This window comes from Ambystoma mexicanum, chromosome 12 (assembly GCF_040938575.1).
Source record: "Ambystoma mexicanum isolate Mex_15411 chromosome 12, UKY_AmexF1_1, whole genome shotgun sequence".
Taxonomy (NCBI): domain Eukaryota; kingdom Metazoa; phylum Chordata; class Amphibia; order Caudata; family Ambystomatidae; genus Ambystoma; species Ambystoma mexicanum.
Genome location: NC_090936.1, coordinates 962,787,034 through 962,812,320, shown reverse-complemented (window position 1 = coordinate 962,812,320; position 25,287 = coordinate 962,787,034). Strand labels below are relative to the sequence as shown.

Below are 25,287 nucleotides of genomic sequence, written 5' to 3'. Positions count from 1 at the left end.
ACATACGTAAAGCTTGTCCTTTCTTGACTTTTAATGCTACTAAACTTCTGATTTCCTCACTAATTTTCTTGCGACTCTTCTATTGTTCTGCCTCCCTTTTTGGCCTTCCTCTAACTCGTCTTGCCCCTTTGAAATCTGTTTTTAATGCCTCTGTTCTTCTTCTCTATCTTCTTGCCCCCGAACTCTATTGCCCCATCTATTCTTACTCTTGATTGGCTCCCATTTCAGTCCCGACTCAAATTTAACTTTCTCTGTCTTGTCTTTAAATCTCTTTACGGTCTTGCTCCTATCCATCTTTCCTCCCTCGCTTCATTCTATACTCCATCCCGTTCTCTCTGCTCTTAATCTCAATTTCTCCTTGCTGTCTCTCGCCATCCTTGTGCTCAGTCACGTTTCTGTTCCTTTTCTTTGTTAGCTTCCTTTCATTGGAATGCCCTCCCATTTTCTCTTCGCTTCATTTCCTCATACTCGGTTTCGTGTATCACTGAAGTCCTACCTTCTCCATTCTGATTGACAAGGCTGAGTGGCCAATGTTACTTGCATTTCCCATTTTTATTATACTAGTTTTATGATCTTATGTACAGCGCTTTGGTTTAAGGCGCTATTTAAATCCCAAATAAAATACAAAAATACAAAAGTCTCTGCCCAGTAGATCCTAGAGGAAAACCATAGCTTTGGTGCCTGTGGTTGCCACCTGAATTACTAGACTGTCAGCCGAGAGATGGAGTGTTAAAGAACTGATGGTTCCCTGAACCCGCCCTACGTTTTTGTGCAACATACTTTACAATTGGAGTAGATGCAGGTCTGTCCTAGACCAATTTGAACATATCAACTAAAGCCCCACTAAGGGGTAAGGCAGCACTCTCTAGCCTAAGCAGATCAGTAATGACAAGCACCTGTGCCTCTTCTGAAGTTGATACCCGATTTAAAGTAGCAATTGCTCAGACACCACTGCTCTATAAGGACCAAAGTCTGGACTTGGAGCACAAAAAAGGTCATGTCCAATCTCTGAATCGGGAGCTGTGTCTGGACCACTCACCTCCTAAAGGGCTTTCTTCAGCTGTAGCAGTGACTCTCTAGATTGATCATCCAGTAGCACTTCAGGCAAAGCTGGACTGGTGATGACAGATGACATTTGCAAATCCAAATGTACTTCTGTTCTTCCTTGAAAATGGCAGCAAATCTATTAATATGAGAGTGGTTGTGTATAGAGGCTTGTACATGGGGTCATCCAGTGATGAAGAATCAGGAACTCAACGGATCCACTACAGGCTCCACCACAATTTAGCATCCCTGGACAGTCTGTTCTGATAGACCTGGCTTAAAGGGCTTCTTCTCCTAAGAGGCCAGTGTATTAGAGTTAGTGGTTGAAGGCTACGAACAGCACGGGCCAGAGTGAAAGGCTCTGAAGTCACCTGCGTCAATGGCACTGGCAGTTGTCTAGACTTCAGAGTTCTTTTTTAATTCTCTCTTCAACCTGAGATCTGAGGCGTGTGGGAGCAGCGTGTGCTTTTGCCTTTCTTTTATTTTCGTGCACTCTGAAGAGATTTACTCACTCCTTCTGGAGCCTACTCTAGATTCTTTAACATAGATTCTCTAAAAGCCTCTCATTCCTTCAGGGTGGAAGACAAAGTGGGAAATGCAACGTATTACCTTTCCTGTCCAACTCTTCTGACCTCAAGCAGCCCCTCATATGTTTTTGGAGGCAGTCTAGAAATGTGCTCGGAAGAAAGACAAACTACCTCTGGTAGTGTTATGCTTCTTCTTTTTTTTTTTTTCTCCCTCCTTCCGTCCTGGAATGATGGTCCGGCCCTCAACAAAATGGAAGATCTTGTTTTGTTTTCATCTTATTTGACTTCTCAGTAGTAGTCTCTAGCAATAATTTAGTTTTCAATACTACATGGAAGACTAAAAGACTATAAAACAACTATTTGTTTGTGAATAATCGAATAGTATTCAGCATGTTGAATAGACTTCATGTACTATTCTGTATACAATGAATACTAGGAAATACTAAAGAAGACTAACTATAGTCTTTGAATACTTTAAAAAGACAAGTTAAACACTGAATGTAGTATTTAACTTTGGTAAGGGAAAGGAGGAGAGCTTGGTACTACAGGTATATCTTTAGAGGATTTATATCACATAGTTTTAGCTTAGACCCAAAATAACCTAGTCATCCACAGGAGGTTAGGGGGGTCAGGGTCGGGCAGTATCCGCACTCTTCTAAATCATGATCTTTCCCATGTCAGAAAAGACACAAGGAGTGTGGATCCATCACCACCTTTGAGCATTGACTGCTTAACAGGCTTTAAAACCTGACTTTGGTTGAGAAATGTTGAATTTTCTTCCTCATTGTCAAGTTATCTCGAATGTTCTTGGACATTTCCCTCAGTTCCATTTTTATGAGGTAAATGGGGCCAGCGACTTACATGCCTATGATGTCACCAAGACATGAGATTGCACCAATGAGAGCACAGGTCCAATGTCAGAGATGCATGGTGGCACTAGGTGCCTAAGGCATCGTTTCTGGAGCTGACTGCATCAATGGATATTTCACAAGACTAGGAATGTGTCCACTGAAGGGGATTTCATAGATGTGGAATCTGTGTGAGGAATCATTGCATCCACCAGAAAGAACATGAACAGAGTTAAGTAATTGGTTAATTTAAATAACAGTATATTAATTCAGATTGATCCAATCTGTTTTGAGTTTGATTTATAACGCTACACCACACATTGAAGCATCTCTCAAAACTTTGGAGAACTCAAAATGCAGGTATACGGTTGTGGTTAGCCTCAGAAAGTGGAACTGTGTCACAGTTACCCAGAAACCCCTGCACTAGCTCCCGGTGGAAGTCTGTATTCAGACTTCAGCTGTATATTTGCACTGACTACACAAATCACTTAATCCAGCCTTGTGAGCAACTCCTTTCCTTCCAAAGTTGCCCTTGCCTGCCCTCCATGGGCAGCTGTGGGCTGACATAGTGGGATTGTGTGGTTAATATTTGGAAACAGTCCACTTTCTAATGGATTGTATCCTATCACCACAGATACTTAATTTTGGGTATAACCTGCAGTATTACCTTAATCAGGGAAAGAACATTATTCCAGCACGGGGCACTGTGCGACTCCAACATCAAAATACATTGACACGCCTGTTTCTCAACACTAGATATGCAGGCAGGAGGCCACATTTACCTTGCACCGTGCCCCTTGACGTTAGTTCCTCAGCACGCTTCATGGAACACATTGCGCTGTATTTTTCTTCACAGAAAATAAGTATTCCAAATGCCTACTTCTGTACATTAGACCTAGACACAGAACCAGCACTGTCCAATGAAGCCTGCTGCCACCCCTTTTACAAGGGCACACTGGCCGTGTCCAGCTCTAGGATGCCAAATGCTTTCACTGATAGCCACTCTTGTATACAAGCTTTCTGTCATGGGCCATACCTAGCATACCAGTCCAGTTGACGTCCGTTCACACTGTACATAAATCCACTGTGCAATTGGTATTTCTAATGAACGTCATTTGTGCAGCACAGAAAAACACAAACAATTAAAAAAGGTAGGAAAAAAAGATAAACGCTTATACATGCACTCTTCTGTAATGCTGTTCTGGTTCAACTTAAAGGCTTCCTTTTAAGACCTTGGTTTACTTGCATTATGCTACTGTTGTAGTCTGTTTCAATGAAACAAGTCTCTTACTGAACGTATGTGCTCTGTTGGGTGATATGTGTTTGTTTTTCCATAAGTAAGGTGTGTGGAGCCCCATACTTGCGTCTGCTTTCTTTGATCCTTTTTCCCCAATTCACTTTCTGCAAAAAAATGCATTTGGTTGCGCATTCATTATTCTCTCAGTCCTTTGATATGTGGTGTACATTGGTGAAATGGGGAAGCAAAGTGGTGGGGACTGGTGTAGATTATTGGTAAGTAGGCCTCAAATAACATCCCAGTACACCTTGTAAGCATTGTAAGGTTTGGAGCTTTCATCGTTAACATCTTTTAAAGCGACTAAACATTGAATGTGTGACCATGCCCAACACAATATCATTAATGGGACATTCTGGAATCTTTACTGTTGATTTTTATGATTAATGAGTATTGTCTCATCGTCCTCATCATTAGTTTTATTTCTGATTGAATAATCCATATTACTCACAAAAGATAAAACAATACACATATTTTAAAATTGCATAAAAAAGTTAAACGATCTGTAGAATACAGTTCTTCATAGGTGATTTCAAAAACATCTAAAACAGATGTTTATCAAAACATATAATGAGAAAACAACCCTGCTGCAACAGTAGGAAGCAAGTGCTATTGTCTGAGGCAGATGCCTCTGCATTCTTCCCAATCTTCAAAGCTGAACTTGGTACCAATTGAAAGCCCCTAGTTAATATTCTATCCAGAAACAATTTTAAAAATAAAAAGACAGAGAAATCCCTCTGTCTTCAAGTATACGTAATACAGTTGCTACGTAGATATTTGAATACTTTTCACAGAAAAGAGGAAAGTGCAAAGTTGTTTTTTCCAGAGCAGGATAGGCGCACATTTACTGCCTCATTACAATCCTGCCAGGTGACGCCAATTGGCAATAAGCTAAAGCACAAAAGAATTATATCGTGCCTGTCCATCTTTGTCAGGCTCCACATCGAATACTCCTTTATTCTTTTCCTTGCCCATATCGGAAGCAAAGGGGATTAGGGGTACATGTGTTCATTATCTGCAATGGCCTCATCTGCCATTTTAATATGCCTTGTAAGCATTCTTAGGTTTGAAACATTCTCAGTTTACTACTTTAAATTGACTAAGTATTGAATGTGTGACTGTACCCAACAGAGTATCATTAAAGGGACATTCAGTAATCTTCATTGTTGATTTTATTGACTAATGAGAACTAACAGTTTCTTTTCACTAAACACCTCCAAGCTCCTTTTAAAGGCTATCAGTTATTCTTTTTTTCTTGCTCATCTCTACTGATATATAGCTGCTCATGCTGATTATAGCCCCCTTCCACCCACCTTTCAGTCAGTCAGATCAGTGGTCTGTGTGATATCCCATTGCATAATGCTATCAGAAGAAAGCTAAATCTGACAGTCAAAGATAAATTGTTCACAAACCTGTGGATAGTCACTATAGCTCATCATATTATGGTTATTCATTGAATGTGTTTGCAGTCTTCAGCATTTTTAGTGGAGGCCTGCTGGTACTGGACTTTTTCACCACTTCTCCTGATGATTCGGAAACTTCTTCCTTTTGGTAATTTACCAGAAGTAGTTCACATTAGCAAATTAATTATTGTATAAATAATAGTCCAGGTTCTCTTTCTTTTTCAATCCAACAGACTCTGATGAAAACAGTAATAATGTTGTGAGAACTCAAGAGCAGTGTACAGTGGTGTCACCCGAGATTCCCATAGAAGGCCAACTTGGGCTTGCCACAAATTGTGAAAATGGCAGCATTGAGTCTACAATCCCCGCTGAAAAACTGAACACTGCGAAGAATCGAGGAACATTTGTTTGTACTGAATGTGGCCGAATCTTCAATCACCACTCAACTCTAGTAAACCATCAACGAACTCACACAGGAGAGCGACCCTACACTTGTACTGAATGTGGTAAAAGCTTCATTAACAACACAAACCGAATTAACCATCAGAGAATTCATACAGGCGAGAAACCTTACTCGTGTAGTCACTGTGAGAAATGCTTCAGTCAGACCTCTCATCTTATTAACCACCAGAGAATTCACACAGGAGAAAGACCGTTTATATGCACTGTATGTGGGAAAAGCTTCAGTCAAAAAGTTCATCTGAACAACCATCTCAGAATCCATACTGGGGAGAACCCAAAGGAAAAACCGTATACATGCCTTGAATGTGGAAAAAGTTTCAAAAACAGTGCAAATGTTACTAACCATCAAAAAACCCACTCTTCAGAGAGACCATACTCATGTACTGAATGTTGGAAAACTTTCAGCCACGGCAAGTATCTTTTTAAACATCTGAAATCCCATGCTGATCATATGAATATGCAGACTGAAGAGAAACTATTTGTATGTGCTCAATGTGGGAAATGCTTTGTTCAGGCCATTCAACTTATTAATCATCAAAAAACCCACACCAGATTTCTTGCAAAAAAGAAGCCCACATTGGAGACAACTGAGAAAGAAAGACCATATACGTGTAATGCATGTGGGAAAAGCTTCACACAGAACTCCAGCCTTGCTAATCATCTAAAAACCCATAATAAGGGAGAAAAGGAAACTCCCCTCAGAGATGTTAACCCAGGGGGGATATACCTCAGTGATGATCAGGACTCCGAACAGCGTAGGGGTAAGGCTGTGTTGTATCTTTGTCCTCTCCAGTGTGATTTATTCATTCAATATAAAATAGATGTAAAACTAAATAAATACGTGTGTCATCGCCTGTGCGATGAATGCACTCCACTTAGCATTGGTGCAAGGCTATAATGTTTGTTTGTTCTAATGGATACATTCCTTTCACAGATTCCTTATCTTTTGAAATATCATTCATGCCCAGACTGGTCCGGAGGTTTCTCTCGCAGCCACTAGTTGGAATTGTGCGGCTTTGCTCTGACTGTTCACAGAATCTGTGGCACTTGACATAAACAGTATATGCCCTCTGAAGTGAGTTTTTGTTTCAGTGGTGGCTTGAACCCCATTAAGGACTGTCTGAGGCAAATGTTGGCTTCTGAACCGCACTTTCATTGTGTGTGGTACTTTGGATTGGATCATTATAATGACATCTGTGGCTCCTGTCATTCCATACCCCCTTGAGCAGAATGGGACCAAGTGCCCAAGGTTTTCCTTGCCATCCGCAAAAATACTTCAGACAAGGAAATCCACTCCATCTTATGCTACTGCTGACCCTTCAGCTCTGCAACACCATTCACAATCTGAGGGAAGGAAAAGAAAAAAAAAAGCATCTTGTTCCTCCTACACTTGCTTTTCCCTGTCTCAGACGTAGGGCCACCAGTGCAGGTCCAAAGGATCTAGCTCCAAGGATGACTTTGTATCTACCCTGGTGAAGTTAGTTATATGCTGAGGTTTTAAAGCAGGCGCTTGTTTCTCTGCCTTTGCTAGCGACAGAGCCTGCTGCTCTGTCACTACATGGCGAACGCAGAGTCCACACTCTACACCATAACCCAAGCGCTCTCTCCCGAATATGCAGCCAGCATCTGTTCCACTTTACTCTCCGGCAACAGCTTCCATTAATGCCACGCTGTTGCTGATATCGATTCTGGTGGTTCTCTCTGATTTTGGAATGGGCGAGTCTGCTTTGTGTCCCTGCCAATCAGTGCATGTCCCAGGCTAGTTTTGTGTATATTTTGCTGAAGAAAGGAGAGGTGCAAGATGCCCTGAGTCTTCAGGTATTTTTCAAGACCATAGGTCTGCTAGAGGAGTTTAAAAGTGGAAACACCTATTTGAGCTAGCTTTGCTGGACTTGGCAGATGGTCTAAAGGGCACAAGGGCCTTCACATTTAACCAGCTTTAGACATTGGCATGATGGCCATTACTTCCTTGCATGCCGATGTATGTGCCTTCTGAAGTTTGTTGTGTAGCACAGTGATATTACTCGGTCTTCCTGCTTCATTAATAGATTAGAGGTGCACAGCCATCGCTGAATTTTGAACACTGAGCCATCGAGATTTACAAATGTGCTTTTCATTGAGGCCTTAACAGAACCTCTGGTGGCTATTTAATAGAAGCCATCCTCACTTCCAGCTATCTGCAAAATATTTTGGCAGAAACTTTGATCGCCTTGCTCGAACATGGTCTTCTCATCATCACAGCAAGCTCCACCGTTTGGTTGTGCAGAGAATTTGATGCTTGATGGCACAAAGCTTTGACCTTAGGCAGCCTGGGGTTGTTATGTTACTGCCACAGGCACATAGGCTCATTGTACTCTCACCTTGTTAGATGTGAACAGGTGAGTGCTGAGGTACCTCTTACAATACATGCAATTATTATTCCACCATATAGCGTTCCACCATAATGAGATTGCAAAACATATTTTCAAGATAGGCCTGGATGTTCAGATTGTGTAGCCATATCTATGGGGTTGGCAGCTTGTGGTCACCTTATCGCTGCGTACCTTGGAATTTGCCCAGGATATACAAGCACATTTCTTATATATGCTATTAGATGGTGTCAGATTTTCTGGCAGCGAACCCGATGATAACCTTGTGGAGTTTAAAGCCTCCAGAACCATGGCAAAGTGCCTTGAGCTGTCGGCTTGTCCACTTATTCTTTTCCCTTTTCTGTGAGTGGTTGCTCCTGGTCTTATTCCTTTCCATAGAAGGTCAAGGTACAGCTATAACACATGCTTCTGCAGCGGCGAAGGCACTACTTTTGCATCTGCAGGAACAGGTGCCAACAGGGGCGGTGGGGTGTAAGTCTACTGCTACCATTGCTTCCAGTATCCCTTGTTTGGCATGGAATGGGAATAGAAAACTATTTTTGTCCAGGGTTCCTGTCTCGCATTCATGCATATACCCTCACTGTTGGGTCATGCACACCCCAGAACCACTCCTAGTGGAGATTGCCCAGCCTTTGCTGAAGGGGTTGATAGAGGGTGTATGATATTCCTGCTACTTCTTGTGCCCACAAAGTGGTTCATATCTAATCTTGACATGATTCTTTTCAACATACTTCTAAAAGGTATATTCCTCCTACAGATTTCTCATATTTAGAAATTCGCTTTGTGCGCAGTGAGGTTCGGTGATTTGTTCTCTACCACCAGGTGGCGCTGTAGGGCTCAGAGTTTGGCTTCATCACCACTCATTGGCGTTCACTCTTGCTGCTGCAATTTCACTTCATTTATTTTTTCGGCAGTCATGCAATGGAACAATCTAAGTCACTTGACATTTTATTGTTTTTTTTCTTTTTGTTTAATAATATGCCTAAATACAGGCTTTAAAGTCTGTTTGGCGTGTCACCGTTTGATGTCTGTGACCTGCACTCTTGCATTTTGATGTCTTTTCCAAGACCAAGTCACAGAGGAATGCGAATCTTATCAGTTCATAAACACCAAAGCAGTGAATGAAAGAGCTGCAATGCTTTTTATCTGTAATTGTTTTCTTGGTTTTATGTATCCCAAACGTAGCTGCAAAGCTACAGAGTGCTTGACACCTTGTTGAGGGGAAAAAATGAGGTACAGGGTGTTTTACCTGTTTTTTAAGTTAATTGCATGATTTAGTTAACATATAACTTTACACACAGATAAAAATAAGACATACGAGACAGTCAAAACATTAAACAGTTCAGTATTGATATTGATATTTTATTTCTATCGCGCTCGTACACAAGTGTTTCAGAGCGCGACAAGGCAAGGGAGGGGAACAGGGGAGAACAAAACAGCGATCTTACTAGGCCCAGTGACTTTGAGAACGCGCAAGTGCATGGGAGAGGGGGGGATGGAAAAAGTGCATGGAAGGGGGAGAAGTGGAAAGTACGAAGCAGAGGAGAAACAGATAAATAATAATAAATAAATAAATAATAAAGGCAACAAACGGTGGTAGTGCAGCCAGCAATTTGCAAGTGCTAGGTTTAAGGCAGCAGACATGGTAGGTCTGATAAGTGCAGGAAGAAAAGGGGGGCTGTATGGGTACAGATACAGACCCCAGTGCAAGGGGTGGCCCGGAGGCAGTGCGGGAGGGTGGCAGGGTGAGCAGGTACCTGGGCCCAGAGGACAGAGGGTGCCCAGGTGCACGGTGCCAAGAGAGAACCGATCAGCAGGGGAGAGGGGGAGCAAAGGCAGAAGAAAAGAGGAAGGTCTTGCGGTGCTTCCGGAACCGGAGATGGTTCTCCTCAAGTTGTAGAGTGGCAGGGAGGCTGTTCCAGAACAGAGATCTACCCCCAGCTCGTTTCTTTGAAAAACAGCTGACCCTGAGGGAGTTAGAGGAGCGAAGAGCTCGAGAGGGTATGTATTTGCGGAGGGATAACTGAAGCTATTTTGGACCCAGGCCCCAGAAAGCCTTGTGTACAATGCAGAGGGTTGTGAATGTAATCCGTGCATCCACTGGGAGCCAATGAAGAGATTTCAGAGCTGGAGAAATAAGATCCCAGGGCTTGAGGCCAAGGACAAGTCTTGCAGTCCTGTTCTGTATTAGTTGCAGAGGGTGGAGAGTAGAGGCAGGTAGATTTAGAAAGAGACTGTTACAATAGTCCAACCTAGAGAGAACCAGAGCTTGGGATACCATGAGCCTCTGGGGGAAGGAGAGGAAAGGCAGAGTACCTCTGCGGAGGTGCAGTAGGAAGTTCGACTTTTTAGAAACCTCAGAGATGTGGGCGGAGAAGGAAAGGGTGGAGTCAAAGGTGACCCCAAGGTTCTTAGCCTCGCAGGTGGGGTTAGGAGAAGGGCCAAGGGAAGCCGGACAGAGAGTGAGGGGAAAGGATGGTGAAGGTGTGCCGATAAGAAGGATCTCCGTCTTGCTGGCATTCAGACAAAGGACATTGGCGGCACACCAATCTTGAATGGCAGTTAGGCAATCCGAGATGAGAGAGGGAGAGGAGGTGGCCCAGGGCAGCCTGAAAATGAGTTGAGTGTTGTCAGCGTAGCACTGGAAATTTGAGCAGAAAATGGCAATGCATTTGCCACGTATTGGTTGAAAAGCCAGGGCGAGAGGATAGACCCCTGGGGAACACCACAGGTAGAGAGGAAGATAGATGGCAGGAAGGACCCAAGTTGGACCTGGGAGGGTCGATCAGAGAAGAAAGAGGTCAGCCAGGCCAGAGCCTGATCAGTGATACCCAGTTTTCACGGAGACGGTTGAGCAGGATGGTATGGTTGACCGCGTCAAAGGCAGAAGAGAGATCGAGGAGGATGAGGACAGAGGGAATGTTAGAGTCAAGGTTGGAGAGCAGATCTTCATGGATGTTCAGGAGAGCAGGTTCCATGCTTCTGGCAGCTCTTAAACCAGACTGGTGGTCATGGAGACAGCCAACAGAATTGGAATGAAGGTCAAGCTTAGAGATGACCAACTTTTACAGGAGTTTCCCAGAAAGGGAGTAATGGAAATTGGGCAATAGTTAGCTGGACAAGAAGGATAAGCTGTGGGTTTCTTGAGAAGAGGATGCACACGGGAGTGCTTCAGAGGGGAGGGGACGGATCCTGAGGCAAAGGAGTGGTTGCAAAAATCAGCAAGGGCCGGAGCGAGGGTGTCAATGTAGTCCTTGATGGTTTTAGAGGAACAGGGATGAACCTGTTTTGACAAGGCTTTCATAGATCGGACTTGTCTAACGACCTCATCAGGGGAGAAAAGAGGTAAGGACGAGAACGATGGTGGAGGGGTGGCTAAAGGAGGGTCAGCAACCACTGATGGAGAGGGGAGAGGAGAAGAGGGGTGGGGTTGGACAGGATGTCCTGGGTTTTTTAAATGAAGTGAGAGGCGAGGGCATTGCAAAGAGCCTGGGAGGCAACAGTAGGGGTAGAGAATGCAGCAGGGTTGGCCAGCTCCTTGTAGATTTTAAAGAGTTCGGCCGAGTTGTTAGATGCCCCAGAGACACGAGCTTGAATGTGGACTCTATTCTTGGTGAGGACAGAGAGTCGGTATTGCCTTTGTAGAAGGCGACAGGCCAGTTTGTAAGAGGATGAACAGGAAGCCCTCCATTTCCTCTCAGCCGCCCTACACTTACGTTTAAGTGTAGCTAGGTCAGAGTCATACCAGGAATTGCACTTGGCTTTGGACTTCAAACGGATCCTCATGACAGGGGCAAGAGCATCAAGAGTATCAGAAATTGAAGAGTAGAGCAGTGACAGGGCTGTGTCAGGATGTGAGACAGCCAGAGTGGAGTGGGGGAGAGAAAGTGGCAGCAAAAGCCTCAATTGACACACGCTTCATGGGCCGGGTGTCCGAGAAGGTAGGTGGCAGTGTTGGGGTAGGCTTGGCTTGGGGGGAAGCGAGGGAGAGATGAAAGGAGAGAAAGGAGTGATCGCTCCAGGAGAGAGGAGTGGTCAGAGGGATGGAGAGGGGGAGGTCAGAGGAGATCCAGACATTGAGTGTGTGCCCTGCAGAGTGAGTCGGGCCAGAGGGGAGGATGGATAGGTAGAGGGAGTCGCAGAGGTCACGGAAGAGTACAGAGGAGGAACAAGGAGAGTCTAAATGTATATTGAGGTCACTGAGGTGGAAGAGTTCAGTGTAGAGGCCAGGAGGGAGGAGGAGAGGTCCGCCCACTCAGAGAGAAATTAGGTGATTTGATCAGGAGGCCGGTAAATGGTAGCCACAGTAAGAGAATGGGTAGGCGAGAGAGAAAGCCTACAGACAAGGCATTCAAAAGAGGAGTAGGTCTGAGTGGGAATGATAGAGGCAGGAATCCACTCAGGAATGATCAGGGCTACCCCCTCCCAATCGCCCCCTCCTCCACCCGACCGGGAGGATCTGTGTGCGGAGAGGATCTTGTAGCCATCAGGAAGGAGACTGTCAAAGCTCGTGACAGAGCTGGCAGTGCACCATGTCTCAGTAAGACCAAGGACATCAAGGTCTAGTTCCTCAAGGAGGTGGCAGATGTCAGTGGAGTGTTTGACAGCAGAGCGAGAGTTGAGAGTGGCAATATGAAGAAGGTTGCTAGCCAACCTAGTACATTCAAAACATTGAAACAATACAATATACATATATATATTTCTGAAGCTTGTGGAATCTGCTTAGGTCACATGCTGTGCATAGGCCGACATCTAGTGGAAGCTACAGAATATTACAGTTGTTTTTCGAAACTTGAAAAGGGACGTCGAATAGGGCGTGCCAGTAATACTGTCCCTAGTGTGACGTCCCCTTTACCCATGATCCCTGATGCTTGTAGGTCCCTCAGATTGTTTTTTTCCACCTTACTAGTCGGACGCATGTGTGCAGAGTTCGTTTCGCAATTCAGCCTTATCTATATTTCAATTACTGTTAGATCTCTTCCTATCCTTTATTCACTGAATGCCAAAGAATGAAGCCAGTGATGATCAGAGAGACTTCCGTCGAAGACTGCTGCAACGGACCCCAGGCTTTGGAAGGCCACCTCAGGCCTCGGCCCAGTTAGTAGTGAGAGTGGGGGGAGGTTATATATATATATATATATATATATATATATATATATATATATATATATATATATATATATATATCCCTTTTTCCTACATATATTCGCCCCTCTGCCATACCTTGACCTTATGGAGAGTACTTCGTTTAAATTCTGCCCAAAATGTAACAAGAAGTTCCCCTTCTGGCATACTGTTTGCAATTTAGGTCTCCCTCGGGACCACTTTGAGGCATCTTGTTGGGCCTGCCGACTATTTAAGCCTAAAACCCTAAACGACCACTCCACTAAGCGCTGGGCCCACTACGCCAGGCAGTTCGGAGCCATGGACGTAGAGGGAGCATTCAGCGATGGCAGCAATGCCGCCGAATCGGACGGCGAGGGCGACAGGGCAGCTTCAGCTACCCAGGCGCAGACCCCTGACCCCAAAGGACTGACTGGCGGCCATGTTGTGGGGACCACACCCGGCGGCAAAAGCACAACATGTTCATCCACCACCAAGCACATTAGCCCCAGCCGAGACTTGACACGCGTGTTGAGCGATCGGCAACAGTCAGCACCTAGAGAGCGGTCCACCAAATCCTTGTCCTCAGGCGTACCCAATCACGGTCACCTCCCGACAAGGCCCACCCATCCTCGGGCGGAAAAGGTATCGTCCATCAAACCGCCACCGAGACCCGGTCGTTCGACGACGACACTGTGTCTTGACCCACTACCGAAACTGGACGCTCCGCGTCTAACCGTACACCCGAAATTCGATGTTCCTCGTCGGATCACGCCTCCGAGAGTCGACTTGATGTGTTGGACCAAGCGGAAGGCCCTAAAAGTCTAGTAAGACCACTTCTAGCCATGGGGGAGGGGGGTAACACCTCAAAAAGTAATCTAAAGATACCCACACTTCTAAAGAGAAGTATAGGGAGGACAATGCTGCTAAAAAATCAAAAGAACCTCAAAAGAACCTCAGTCAGCCCCCAAGACCAAAGTTGTACCTCCCACAGATGAGAACATGGGCCTTACCCCTCATTCTGTTATTATACCAAGCGCCAAAGAATGGAGCTCTCAGGATATAGACAGAGTAATGAAAAGGATGACCTTTATGGCGGATTTTTATGAAAAAGATCCAAACTATCCTACTAGTTATAGGAACACCCCCCAGCTCAGCTCCTTCTGGTTCCAGGGCCACTCCTGTGTCTCCTCGACCCCTTCCTAAAAGGACTCGCTCTGATACTCCCTTTCAGGACTTACTCATAGACCACTTTGTTGTGGAGCCTTATGACCCAAATTCTTAACATGAAGAACCTGACCCTCAATTCGAGGAGGAACAGGCTGCAGACCCTTACTACAACAGGGATGATGAGGACCATGAGGCTGAAGCTTACACCTTAGACTCCCCCATTCCTAAGCACCCTCCTGTTATTGATTTTCCAGTCGATAACCAGCCTCTCCTTAATGAGGTGTTGCCTAAGACTGCTGAACACTTCCAGATAGCTATACAGGAAGTTCAAGAGGACAGGGATTTCACAGAGCAAATCCTGGGAGACAAAAGGGCAGTAACTCAGTCCATTCCGTTACTAAAATCAGTTTAGTGCAGAATTCTGCCTTCTTTGCAGACACCCAACCTCACATGTGCAGTAAATCCACGTTATTTCGCGCGGCTCCGTCTGACCCTTTATATATCAGGGGACAACTAAAATCAGATTCCCTGGTCATTACCAACACTAGAAAGAGAGTGGGTACCCACTTGCTTCCTCAGAGGCTCCTCCGGATAAGGAAAGCAAAAGAATCTACGGTCGAGGGACAAAAGTCGCTTCATCTGCGGCTTTTCAGGCTAGGATAGCCAACAGTGCCACCCTCATAGCAAGTTATAATTGCCATAAGTGGGAGGAAGTATCTGCTTTGCTTTCCTCCGCACATGAACCTTTTAAAGACCCAGTTAGCACAAGTGGCAGCTGAGGGGAGGGCAGTGTTGGGCTGTCTCCTGAAAACTAACTTCAACGCAGCTGATAATGCTGGTAGAATAATCGCTGAAGGTACGATCATTAAGAGGCATTCATGGTTAAGACTATCGGGATTCAATCCAGAAACTCAGGTGACACTGATAGACATGCCGGTCGAGCCCAACGTTTTATTGGGCAAAGCCGTCAAAGATGCACTCAAAACGGCGAAAGATGAGTACGACACCTTAAAATCCCTTGGTCAACTCAACAACAAACCCTCTGGACAGAGGGGAAACAGTAATAATCGCCGCTTTCGAGGCCAAGATTCCCAGAGAGGGTCAAACTATAGCTAAAATCAGGGCTCATTGTGGGGGAATTACTAGTCACAATCTTCCCAGGGCGTGGAAGAGGCAGCCCTGCTAGAGGTGGTACGCCACCTGCCAAACAGTGATGTTCCGATTCAAGTCCCCTCCCATGCTTCCCCAGTAGGGGGGCACATTACTACCTTCACCCACGCATGGGAGGGGATCACTGCGGGCAGATGGGTGCTGTCCACAGTGTCCGGAGGCTACTGCATCGAGTTACGAGCGCCCCCCACAACCATCCTCCATGACAGAAAATACACTTGCAGGAACATCAGAAAATCCTCCTCGAGGAGTTTGCAACTCTGCTATCAAAGGACGCCATAGAGGTCGTCCCAGCAAATCAGGTAAACCGGTATTTATTCAACCTACTTCCTTGTGCCAAAAAAATCTCACAATGTGCCCAGTATTAGATTTGCGCCCTGCACACAAGTACATCAACCCACAAAAGTTCTGCATGGCTATGCTACAAGAGGTAATCCCTCCACTTAAAAAGGGGGATTACATGGCAACACTGGATATGAAAGATGCCTATTTTCATATTTCAATGTTCCCACCGCACAGAAGATTCTTGCGTTTCAAGATGACGAACCAGCACTACCAATTCAAGGTGCTGCCCTTCGGAATAGCCTCGGCCCCAAGGGAATTCACCAAGGTACTGGCGGTGGTGGTAGCGCACCTGCGCAGGGAGGCAATCCAAGTGTACCCTTACCTGGACGACTGGCTCATTACAGGAGAGTCCCCCCCTAATTTGCAGACAAAACATCCAAAGAACCATCAACCTCCTCTTTCAATTGGACTTTTCCATCAACGAGAAAATGTCAAGCCTCGTGCCAAGCACCTACAAACAGTTCCTAGGAGCTGTCCTAAATACTCAAGAGGGGCTGGCCTTTCCGTCAGAGTAAAGAATTCGAAATTTGTTGCTGCAAATTCCTCAATATCAAGCCGGTCGCCAAATAAGGGTGCGCAAAGCAATATGTTTGCTAGGCATGATGGAGTCTTGCATTTACCTGGTTCCCCACGTGCAGCTGCACATGCGACCCATGCAGGAGTGGATGGCGAAACAGTGGTCTCAGGCAAGTGGTCAGTGGGAAGATCTAGTGGTTGTTTCGCCAACACTAGTACAGAATCTTTGCTGGTGGATGAGAGAGAATCTAACGAAAGGAAAACCCTTCTACGACCCAGAGGTTCGGGCCGTCGTTACAACAGACACCTCCTTAACAGGGTTGGGAGCTCACTATCTTCACCACACAGCTCAGGGTCTGTGGTCTTGCAGGGTTGCTCAGAACCACATCAATCTGCTGGAACTTCTAGCAGTATTCAGAGCGCTTCGGGCATTCAAACCCCTCTTATCGAACCAGCCAGTTCAGGTCCTTACAGACAGCACAACTTCTATGTTTTACATAAACAAACAGGGGGCACTTGTTCTCAAAATCTGTGCAGGCTTGCCCAACAAATTTGGAAATGGGCACTCAAACGGAAGATTTACCTGTCAGCCCAACATGTTCCAGGGGAACTCCACTCGCTACCAGACTCTCTGAGCAGAGATCCACTTCCAGAGGAACACAAATGGCGACTACACGAAGACGACGTAGAACACACCTTCTCTCAGTGGCGTTTCCCCACAATAGACCTTTTTGCCACAAGCGAAAGCAGTCCATGCCCAGACTTCGCGTCCAGGTTCCCCCAGCCAGGCTCCAAGGGGAATGCTATATGGATGAACTGGTCATGGATATTTGCCTACGCTTTTCCACCAACCCCTCTAATGAGGAAGGTGGTGAACAAGATACACAAGTAACCAGTGACGCTTATCCTAGTTGCTCCTAGGTGGGCAAGACAACATTGGTATCCACATCTTCTTACCTCTGTAATCCGACGGGGTACTCACAGCTCTTCGGGTTCTGACAGATGTGAAGAGGTAAGAGGCGCCCCCCCCCAGAGGTTCAGAGGCCAGACAATCTGTGCTCTGTGCTCCCCAGGGGGCCACCCCCTGGGAAACCCTCTTGGGGAAGAAAACCCAGATCCTGCAGGTCTTGAGGAGGATGGAACTCTCGGTTCGTAGTGGCAGGTAGAAGGATGGAGAATTCCCCGATAGAAGCAATAGGGGAAGAGGATCTGTAATAGCAGCAGAAAACGTTTAAGGTAGTACCAAGGGGTAAGGAGAGAGGAGAAGAAGGAGAATGAAGGAGAGAAAGAGCGGAGGGCCGCCGGGACCAGGAAAAAGAGGAGAGGTAAATAAAGGCTAGGAAGGGTGAAATGTAAGCGTAGCAAAAGCCGCGAGCGGCTGCAAGTCACAGAAGCTGCCGGCTAAGGCAGACCGAAGCCGGAAGGAAAGAAAGGCCGAGGACGGCAGAGAAGGTAAGCACAAGATGAAGCCGCGAACGGCAGAAAAATAAATAAAGCCGCGGATGCGGATAAAGAAGGTAGAAGAAAATAAAGGAAGCCAAGGAAAGTGCCGAGAATCGGCTAACGAGCAACTGACCCCGAGCGGGGAAGCCAGAAGCGGAGAGGAAGAAACCAAAGGCGGTTATGCCCAAGAAAGGGAAAAAAGGAGGAGGGAGCGAGGGAGGACTCCAGAGGAGAAAAACTGGCGGGAGGCAAGTTTTACAAGCGAGCAGCTACAAGGGAGAAAGCTGAAGAGCAGAGTAGCAACGCAGTTACGAACACACGGTAGAAAGAGAAGAAGGACCAAGTGGAAGAAAAAGACTAGACCTGCATTGTTAGTTGATAGAAACGTTATCAAGGAGCCGCCATCTTGGATTCCACTGAGTGTATCGTGGTTGATGTAACTTCCATTGTCTCCATAGGTTTCTACGCGTTCTTGTAACACATCTGGGCAAACTGGTGATGTGCGATCCCATCAAACTCCCGTGCCGGTACAACCTACTCACATAGCACGAAGGACTAACAGTGCACCCGCAGCCACACTGAATGAAGTTGGCAGCATGGCTACTGAGTTCATAGAGTTTGGACATCTCAACATGCCACAGAGATGCATGGATATCTTGAAAGAATCAAGAAAACCAAACACTAGGCACTGTTACTTTGAAAAATGGAGAAGATTCGTAATTTGGTGCCAGACTAAACAACTAGATTGTTAATGGATGAGTAAGAATAGGTGTAGGAGCTGGGCAGGGGGAAATGTTTTGCTTGAAAGCTCCTAGATCAGCAGAAAGTGCAGTTCCCAACCGTTCGCGAAGCACTGACCCAATCACGAAGTGCGGACAGGTTCGCGGACACGTAATCATGACACGTGTTCGCGAACACCGAAGGATGCAAAAAAAAATGAAAAAGTTGTGAAAAATGCATAGAAGTGTTAAAAATGATGCTAGAAGGTGGGAAATGGCAAAGTTTTAAGGTGAAACTTTGTAAATTGGACAAAAATGTTGCTATATTGGGGTAAGTATGATTGTAGGAAATTAGCAATTGAAATAAAAGCAACACTTTGACATCTGTTCGTTTGTAGAACCTATACGCTCCCATGTTGCTCCTTGTTACTGCAACGGCAAAAGGACAGATTGTTGCCTAGCCTTCGTCCCAGATGATCATTACATATCTGTTGATAATAATTATTGTCCAAATACTGTTGAAAAAGCCGTCGGCCGGTAGGCTGTACCCATGACATGCACATATTGAGATAGTATGAATTCAAAAACATATTTCAGTAACCCCTTTACAGTTAAATCTACACAGTACATTCTTATTTTGCCTATACATTTCATTGACAATTCACACGTACAATGTCTAATCTTTGCCTCGAATTTAACAATCGCCTGTCAGGACGTTCATCATAGGGCACACAGTACACTTTCAATCCACACTTCAATAAATATTTCAAATCCTGTTTACATTGCATTTTGCGGATCCATTCTTCCAATGTACCGAAGTATCAACTGCTTGAAAACACAGTTTTCCGAATTAGAAACTTGGCTTTCTAACATCAGCTTTTAATGTAGTCAATCTTATCATTTCTTTGTGGATTTTTGACACAGTTACAATGAGGCCCTTCATGTACCATTCACAGCATACCCGAGTCAGTTCCATTTTTACAAACACATGCCACACAATTAACAATATTACTGCAGTCAGTGAACTGAAAAACAACAAGATATTTAAAGTAAACCACATAGCACAATATTTACTTCCATTTTACTGCTATCGACGTACCTGTTCCCAACACTTGTACGTTTTCTTTAAAAAAAAACTCAGGGGCAGTCCACACAGGCATGCGTTTCCCAACACATCAATATGTCCCCTGCTATGGGAAGCCTTTCCCCAACAGAGACTTGCAGCCACAACATCTAAGGTATCGTGAATAAAACTAGTTTCTCAAAAAGGTCTGCAGATAGTGTGTTCCCACGCCTCAGACAGCCTTGTGCATAATGCAAGGGTCTTGACTTTCATCCTTAAACCAACCACAAAAGAATCATGCTTTGTCCTCCTTAATTACTCGAACCTGAAAAAATAATCGTAACATAAATACAAGTACACTGATCACGTAAAAGTGTACACACACGAACAGTGGAGTACAGGCTCACTAGCTTCTGTGTACATCTATTCCTGCAATCCTATCCATTTCTGCATTCATAGGCATGCCCCTCGTTGTGCTCCACAGTAAGATGTAAATATGCAAAGGCCACAGGCACATGGTCATAAGGCACATTGGTAATACAAATCCCTTTGCACGTTATTTCCATGTTGACTAACACTGTGGCACATAAACTTTGGTGTATTGCAATTTGCAGCCACTTATCATTGTACCTACTTTCCTGCATGTCAAATTACATCCAGTTCAATTACATAATTCCTTCATATTACAAACACTTTGTACTCCCACTGCATTACCTACAATTACTATACACATATTACTACTGTGGTGGTTGTACCCAGTGAACATATTCTGGGTCCATTGACGTCCGCTGACACCGAAACAGACTGCGGACTCGCCAGCATTTCCAGACCCTTTTTTCACCCATAAAAACAGCTCCAAATTGCCTTCATTCACTTCCCTACCATTTGTACGCCCTCGTCCAGCCTGCAAATGACCCTAAATGTCTTTTCCAAGCCGCCCGTCCACAGCGCTGTCTGCGAACAGCTACGGTACCTGCCTGGCCTTTTTCAACCTACAAAAACAGTCTCATATCATCTTTTTTCCACTCACCCACCCTTCCCAGCCCCTCTTTCCACCACCAAATGATCCAGAATGTGTTTTCCCCACTTTTTCCCCACTGTGCTGTCCGCGGCTAGTAATGCCTGCCATATGATGAGCGTCCGCCATGATCCAACATGGCGGATGCTTCGAAGAATATGACGCACCTTGCGCTTTTCACCATCCAATCAGCAGGTGTGTTCGATGTCAATGGACCCCACATCGCCCCCTGGAGCAATCGGAAGCCCGTCTGCAGGAAGAGCAGGGAAGTGAGTCCGCAAACCAAACCCAGATATCGGAAATTATTTTTGCCCTACATATTGCTCATTTAAAAAAAGAAACTACTGCACAGATTTGCACCAAATTTACAAAAGTACGCTTTCAGGACCAAGCCGCTGCTCCTGCCGCAAATTTGGTAAAAATGTGTCCAGCGGTTTGGGATGTAGGCGTGAGCACATATTTTTTTGCCATTGCCTCTATGGGAAAAAAACCACACATTTTCGAACCCACCGACCCCCCTATAACTTTGCCCCCTTCTTGAGGAAACCTCACCACACTTCGCAGGGTCGATGTGATGGGGCCATATACTTTTTTTGCAAAGTTTGGTGAGGATTCGTTCGGGGCTGGGGGGGTTATGTTATAGGCTGCCCAAGAAGTGCTCGTCCTATGGGTTGAGCAATTTAACCATAACTACACGGCCGCTACCTCAGGCCCTGTAAAATATATATATATATATATCTCCTCTTTCTTCTTTAACTATTGGACATTATATTTACATTATTTGTTTACAACCTACCTAAAAATTATCTTTCCATTTGTTTATCCCCAATCTTGGTCTATAATTTTACTATAGCGATACTTAGTGAGTTGCCCACAAAGCACCAAATCCATCTGTTAAAATTGTATCTAAACTATGTACAAATTTCTCAAAGTAAACCTCGCTTAATAGGGCTAACTTATCACATTGCGACAGCAGATGTCTGACTGTTTCTAATTGACCAGTTTTCCTGCATATACAACAGATTCTCTTCTCCCCATCAAGTCCCATTTTAGGACCCGTTACAGCAAGGCATGACCATTGATTTACAACAGTAAAACATTCCTAATTATAGGTGACAGAAATATCACAATGTAAGGTTGCGGCTTACCTAGTTTATTTGTGCATGCTATCATATCCTGAATACTCTTTCTGACTTGCCCTGTCCAGATTAGAGATTTTTTCCAGATACTATTTGCCTCTCAATGTATCCTCATATCTATCGTATTGAGAAAATCTACCAAAAATTCTCAGAATGCATTTAACCTTTTAACACGTCCATCGCATATAGCTTTGTGCATTAAGACATATATGGGATTAACTTATTTTGTGTATTTTGATATGCAACATGCAGTTATTAATGGTGGCCATTGTTCGCAAGGCTAATGTGCCCAACTCAAAGTTAATGAACTGCACCGGTACCAAGTTTGAGATGCCCAAAAGATGTCTCCATAGTTTCACTTACAATTTCTAACCACTCATCAAATGGCTGGACATGTTCAGACACGTACGCTATAGCTAAACTCTGCTTATACACCAACAGTAGACACTTTAAAGCCAGAGCTGCCTTTTTGAGATGCATCGTTTTTTGTTGTAGCTACTTTAGTCATGGCTTTCACGTGGCAACTATCCCTAAGGGCTATCTCAATGTGCTGAAGAGTATTCCCAGATAAGTATAAGGTTCTACCCGCTGGAGTCGTTGATGTGTTCTAGTGATAGTCTACTTGGCATCTCTTGCCTTTACTAAAATACATGATCTTAGTTTTCCCCACATGTATTTCCCGTCCGTGATTACTAGAGAAGGTTGCAACAATCGCAAACGATCACTTAAAGCCAATCGATGCATGATCCATTAGAACCAGAACATCTGCATAACTTGTGCTACAAATATGCTGTTTACCAGTTCTGGATGGGAGATTGTAGAAATGTTGTAATGTCTGCCACATAGAGATTAAACCGGGTAGGGCCGGCACACGTACCTTCTTTAATCCCTTATTGGCAACAATAGTGCAAGTTACATTCCCTTCATCGTCCAATTGAACAGCCACCGTTGTTTCATTGTATAGTTGCTTAATTAGATTAAGAATACCAGCCGGTAACCCCCAATTGTGCAATTTATCCCACAAAAGATCTCTCTTAACATTATTGAAGACCGCAGTATAGTGAATCTATGCAGCATTTAAAGGTGGTGCATTGGGTTGCTCAGCACATCTTGTAAGTGTTTTCAGAATTAATATATGTTATACTGTGCAGTAGCTACCTCTAACTCCAGTTTGGGAAGGCTGATAAATATTACATTGTTTCGCCCCAAATGTTGATTTCTTTTAATAACATATATTTTCTTTAAACAATTTGTATTAAATTCAACAAATAAAAAACCAAAAAGAACCAAACAGTGAACAACTGTTGTATATTTCAAGGTTCATGTGCAGTTTCATGAGGTGTCCACCGCCCCCCGTTACGCCCTCCCCTATCCCGAGCCTACCCCACATCACTGCCCTCCACCACCTTATCTGAGGGCACCTCTTCTTCCCATCCTCCCGAGGAACCTTCGTCTTCTAGGCCAGTCTGGGCGGACACAGACAGTGTGGCTACTAAGTGTCTCCAGGCTACCAACATCTCCACCTCTTCATCTCCCCCTCGATTTACTGTTCGCTCTACACCACCGTTTCTGCATCTGCCCATTTTTGAAGGTCGTGCCACCAAACTTCTGCTCTCGGTCTGTTACTGTCAGGCTCACCAGGTGAATACTCTCCTTTCCCAACCTCCTCCTCACCTGAGCCTTCTGGGGGGTTGTCCTTGGTTTCTGTGGTGGGTCTTCTCTTAGCTTTCTTGTCTTCGACAGGCGACTGCCTTTGGGATGTCTTCTTTTTCTTATCGCGTAAATAAGGCCTGGCTCCCTCAGAGGCCACCTTGACAGGGAAGGAACACCTGTCCAAAGGGAACCCCGAGGAGCCAGACCTCCAGTGGCAGGGAAAAAGCCGAAAAGGCACAAAAAACCCTGGTAGGATGTATTTCTTCTTTGAGATGGATAGTCCAGACTGTAGATAAATTGGAGTCTTTACTGAGCAACCTCCGGTTATGTAGCGGAGAACGGTATAAGGAAGCTTGGACTTCGATAGGAGTCTGAAGAGGGGAATACTAAGATCTTGGAAGAAAGAAAGAAGATATATACAGAAAAGGTTCCCACTTACCGGGAGCTCTGGCAGAACCCAGGGAGTGAAGGCACCCAAGTCGAGATCGAGGATGCCTAAAATAAACAGCTCCGCAACCGCGAACAAGACAGGAGTGCCGCGGCGCTGTGAAATGAAAGGAAAAATAGTGCCGCGGTCAGGGAAAGAAACTAGAAACAAAACCGCTGAAACAACACCAAGTAAGTGTGAAATACAGAACGAGCGGACAGAACAGAAAGAATGTAACGAAGGAAGGTAGAAACTAGAACACAGGCGAGAAGGGTGAGAAAAGAGGAAATGAAGGGCAGACTGAACGGAGGCAGGGGAACACACTCGGCAGAAAAATGAAGCAAGGATAGCCAAAGGCTAAGCGGGAAACTCTGGGAAGAACTGTGAAAGGACGGTCCGTAGCTCGCAGCGTTGAAGAGTCTGAAGGAATACACAGATACAATGCGCCGGGAAAGGGGCGTGGTTGTGTCTTATAGTCCAGAGACGCCATATTGGGTGAGGACTAGGCCAACAGTATACTAGTATCGGAGACGCCATGAGCTCCACAGCTTCCATGGGCGAATCCTGACAGTTACTTGCTTTCCAACTCATGGCAATTCTGCGCTTAGCAAGTATGTAAGCCAGGTCTTTGAGTTTACTTACGTGTTTCAATTTACACGGTCTAGGGAACCCCCCCCACCATGCATGCCCACATAGATTCCACCTGCAAACTTATCTCTTTTCCGACCAAAAGGTGGGCCACCTCCCCCCAGAATCTCCTTATTTCTGGGCAAGCCCAGAACATATGTACCACTCCCGCATTCTCTTCCCCACATTTAGGACATGTTTGCGTTCCTGCATTCTTAAACCTAGCTATCTTCTGAGGAGTCATATACGCTTAATGGGTGACATAAAACTGAATTTGTTGCAACCTCGCGTTCCTGGACACTTTTTTGTGGTATCCCTGCTCCCTCACCCACAGCCCATCACCTATAGATTTGCTGGCTTCCTCTTCCCAATCCTGTCTTAGCTGGATCACCTCCTTCCCCACCCTCGCCATCAGCAGTTTGTATATTTGGGAGACTTCATGGCCTCCGTCTGACACATCATAAAATGTTTCTATGGCCGTATCGGGCTACCCCGCCAGCACTACCTCCGACCAAGTTTCTTTTATCTTCTGTACCAGTCTAGTATATGTGATGTATTGTCCCCGATACAGACCGGTATCTTCCACCAGAGTGTCAAACTCCACCAGCTTCCCATGCTGCCACACATCCCCATGCGTTGCTATGCCAATCGGTTCCCAATGCCTTCTGACTACCTTCCTCAATTGCTCACCCACTCCCCTCAATGCAACTAGCGGCATCTGCAGGGAGCACGGAAGCCGATTCTCCATGACTCTGCAAGTCCACCGCCATATCTTCCACCCCAGGTCTAACATTCTTGTCCCTTCGCCTAGTTGTGATATTGGCAACCATATCCATTAATTCAGGAAAAACGGGGCACATTTGGCCTTCAACAATCTGGACTCCGGTGTAGGGTCTTACAATAGCCACATCGCCACGTATTGTAGTTGGCTGGCTAGGTAGTAAATC

General features: G+C 45.2%; 1 protein-coding gene across 4 annotated transcripts in view; it reads left to right on the top strand.

Moving 5' to 3' along the window:
- Positions 1-25,287, top strand: part of LOC138514136 (zinc finger protein 420-like) — a 1,401,466-nt gene that overhangs the window by 1,218,757 nt on the left and 157,422 nt on the right. For 3 of the 4 annotated variants that reach the window (XM_069629436.1, XM_069629435.1, XM_069629434.1), the window contains one exon: positions 5,350-6,339. The exons of the other annotated variant lie outside the window; for it this stretch is intronic. In XM_069629436.1, coding sequence (XP_069485537.1) covers positions 5,350-6,339 — 990 coding nt within the window. The remainder of the gene's footprint in view (positions 1-5,349; positions 6,340-25,287) is intronic. 4 annotated transcript variants of the gene reach the window in all.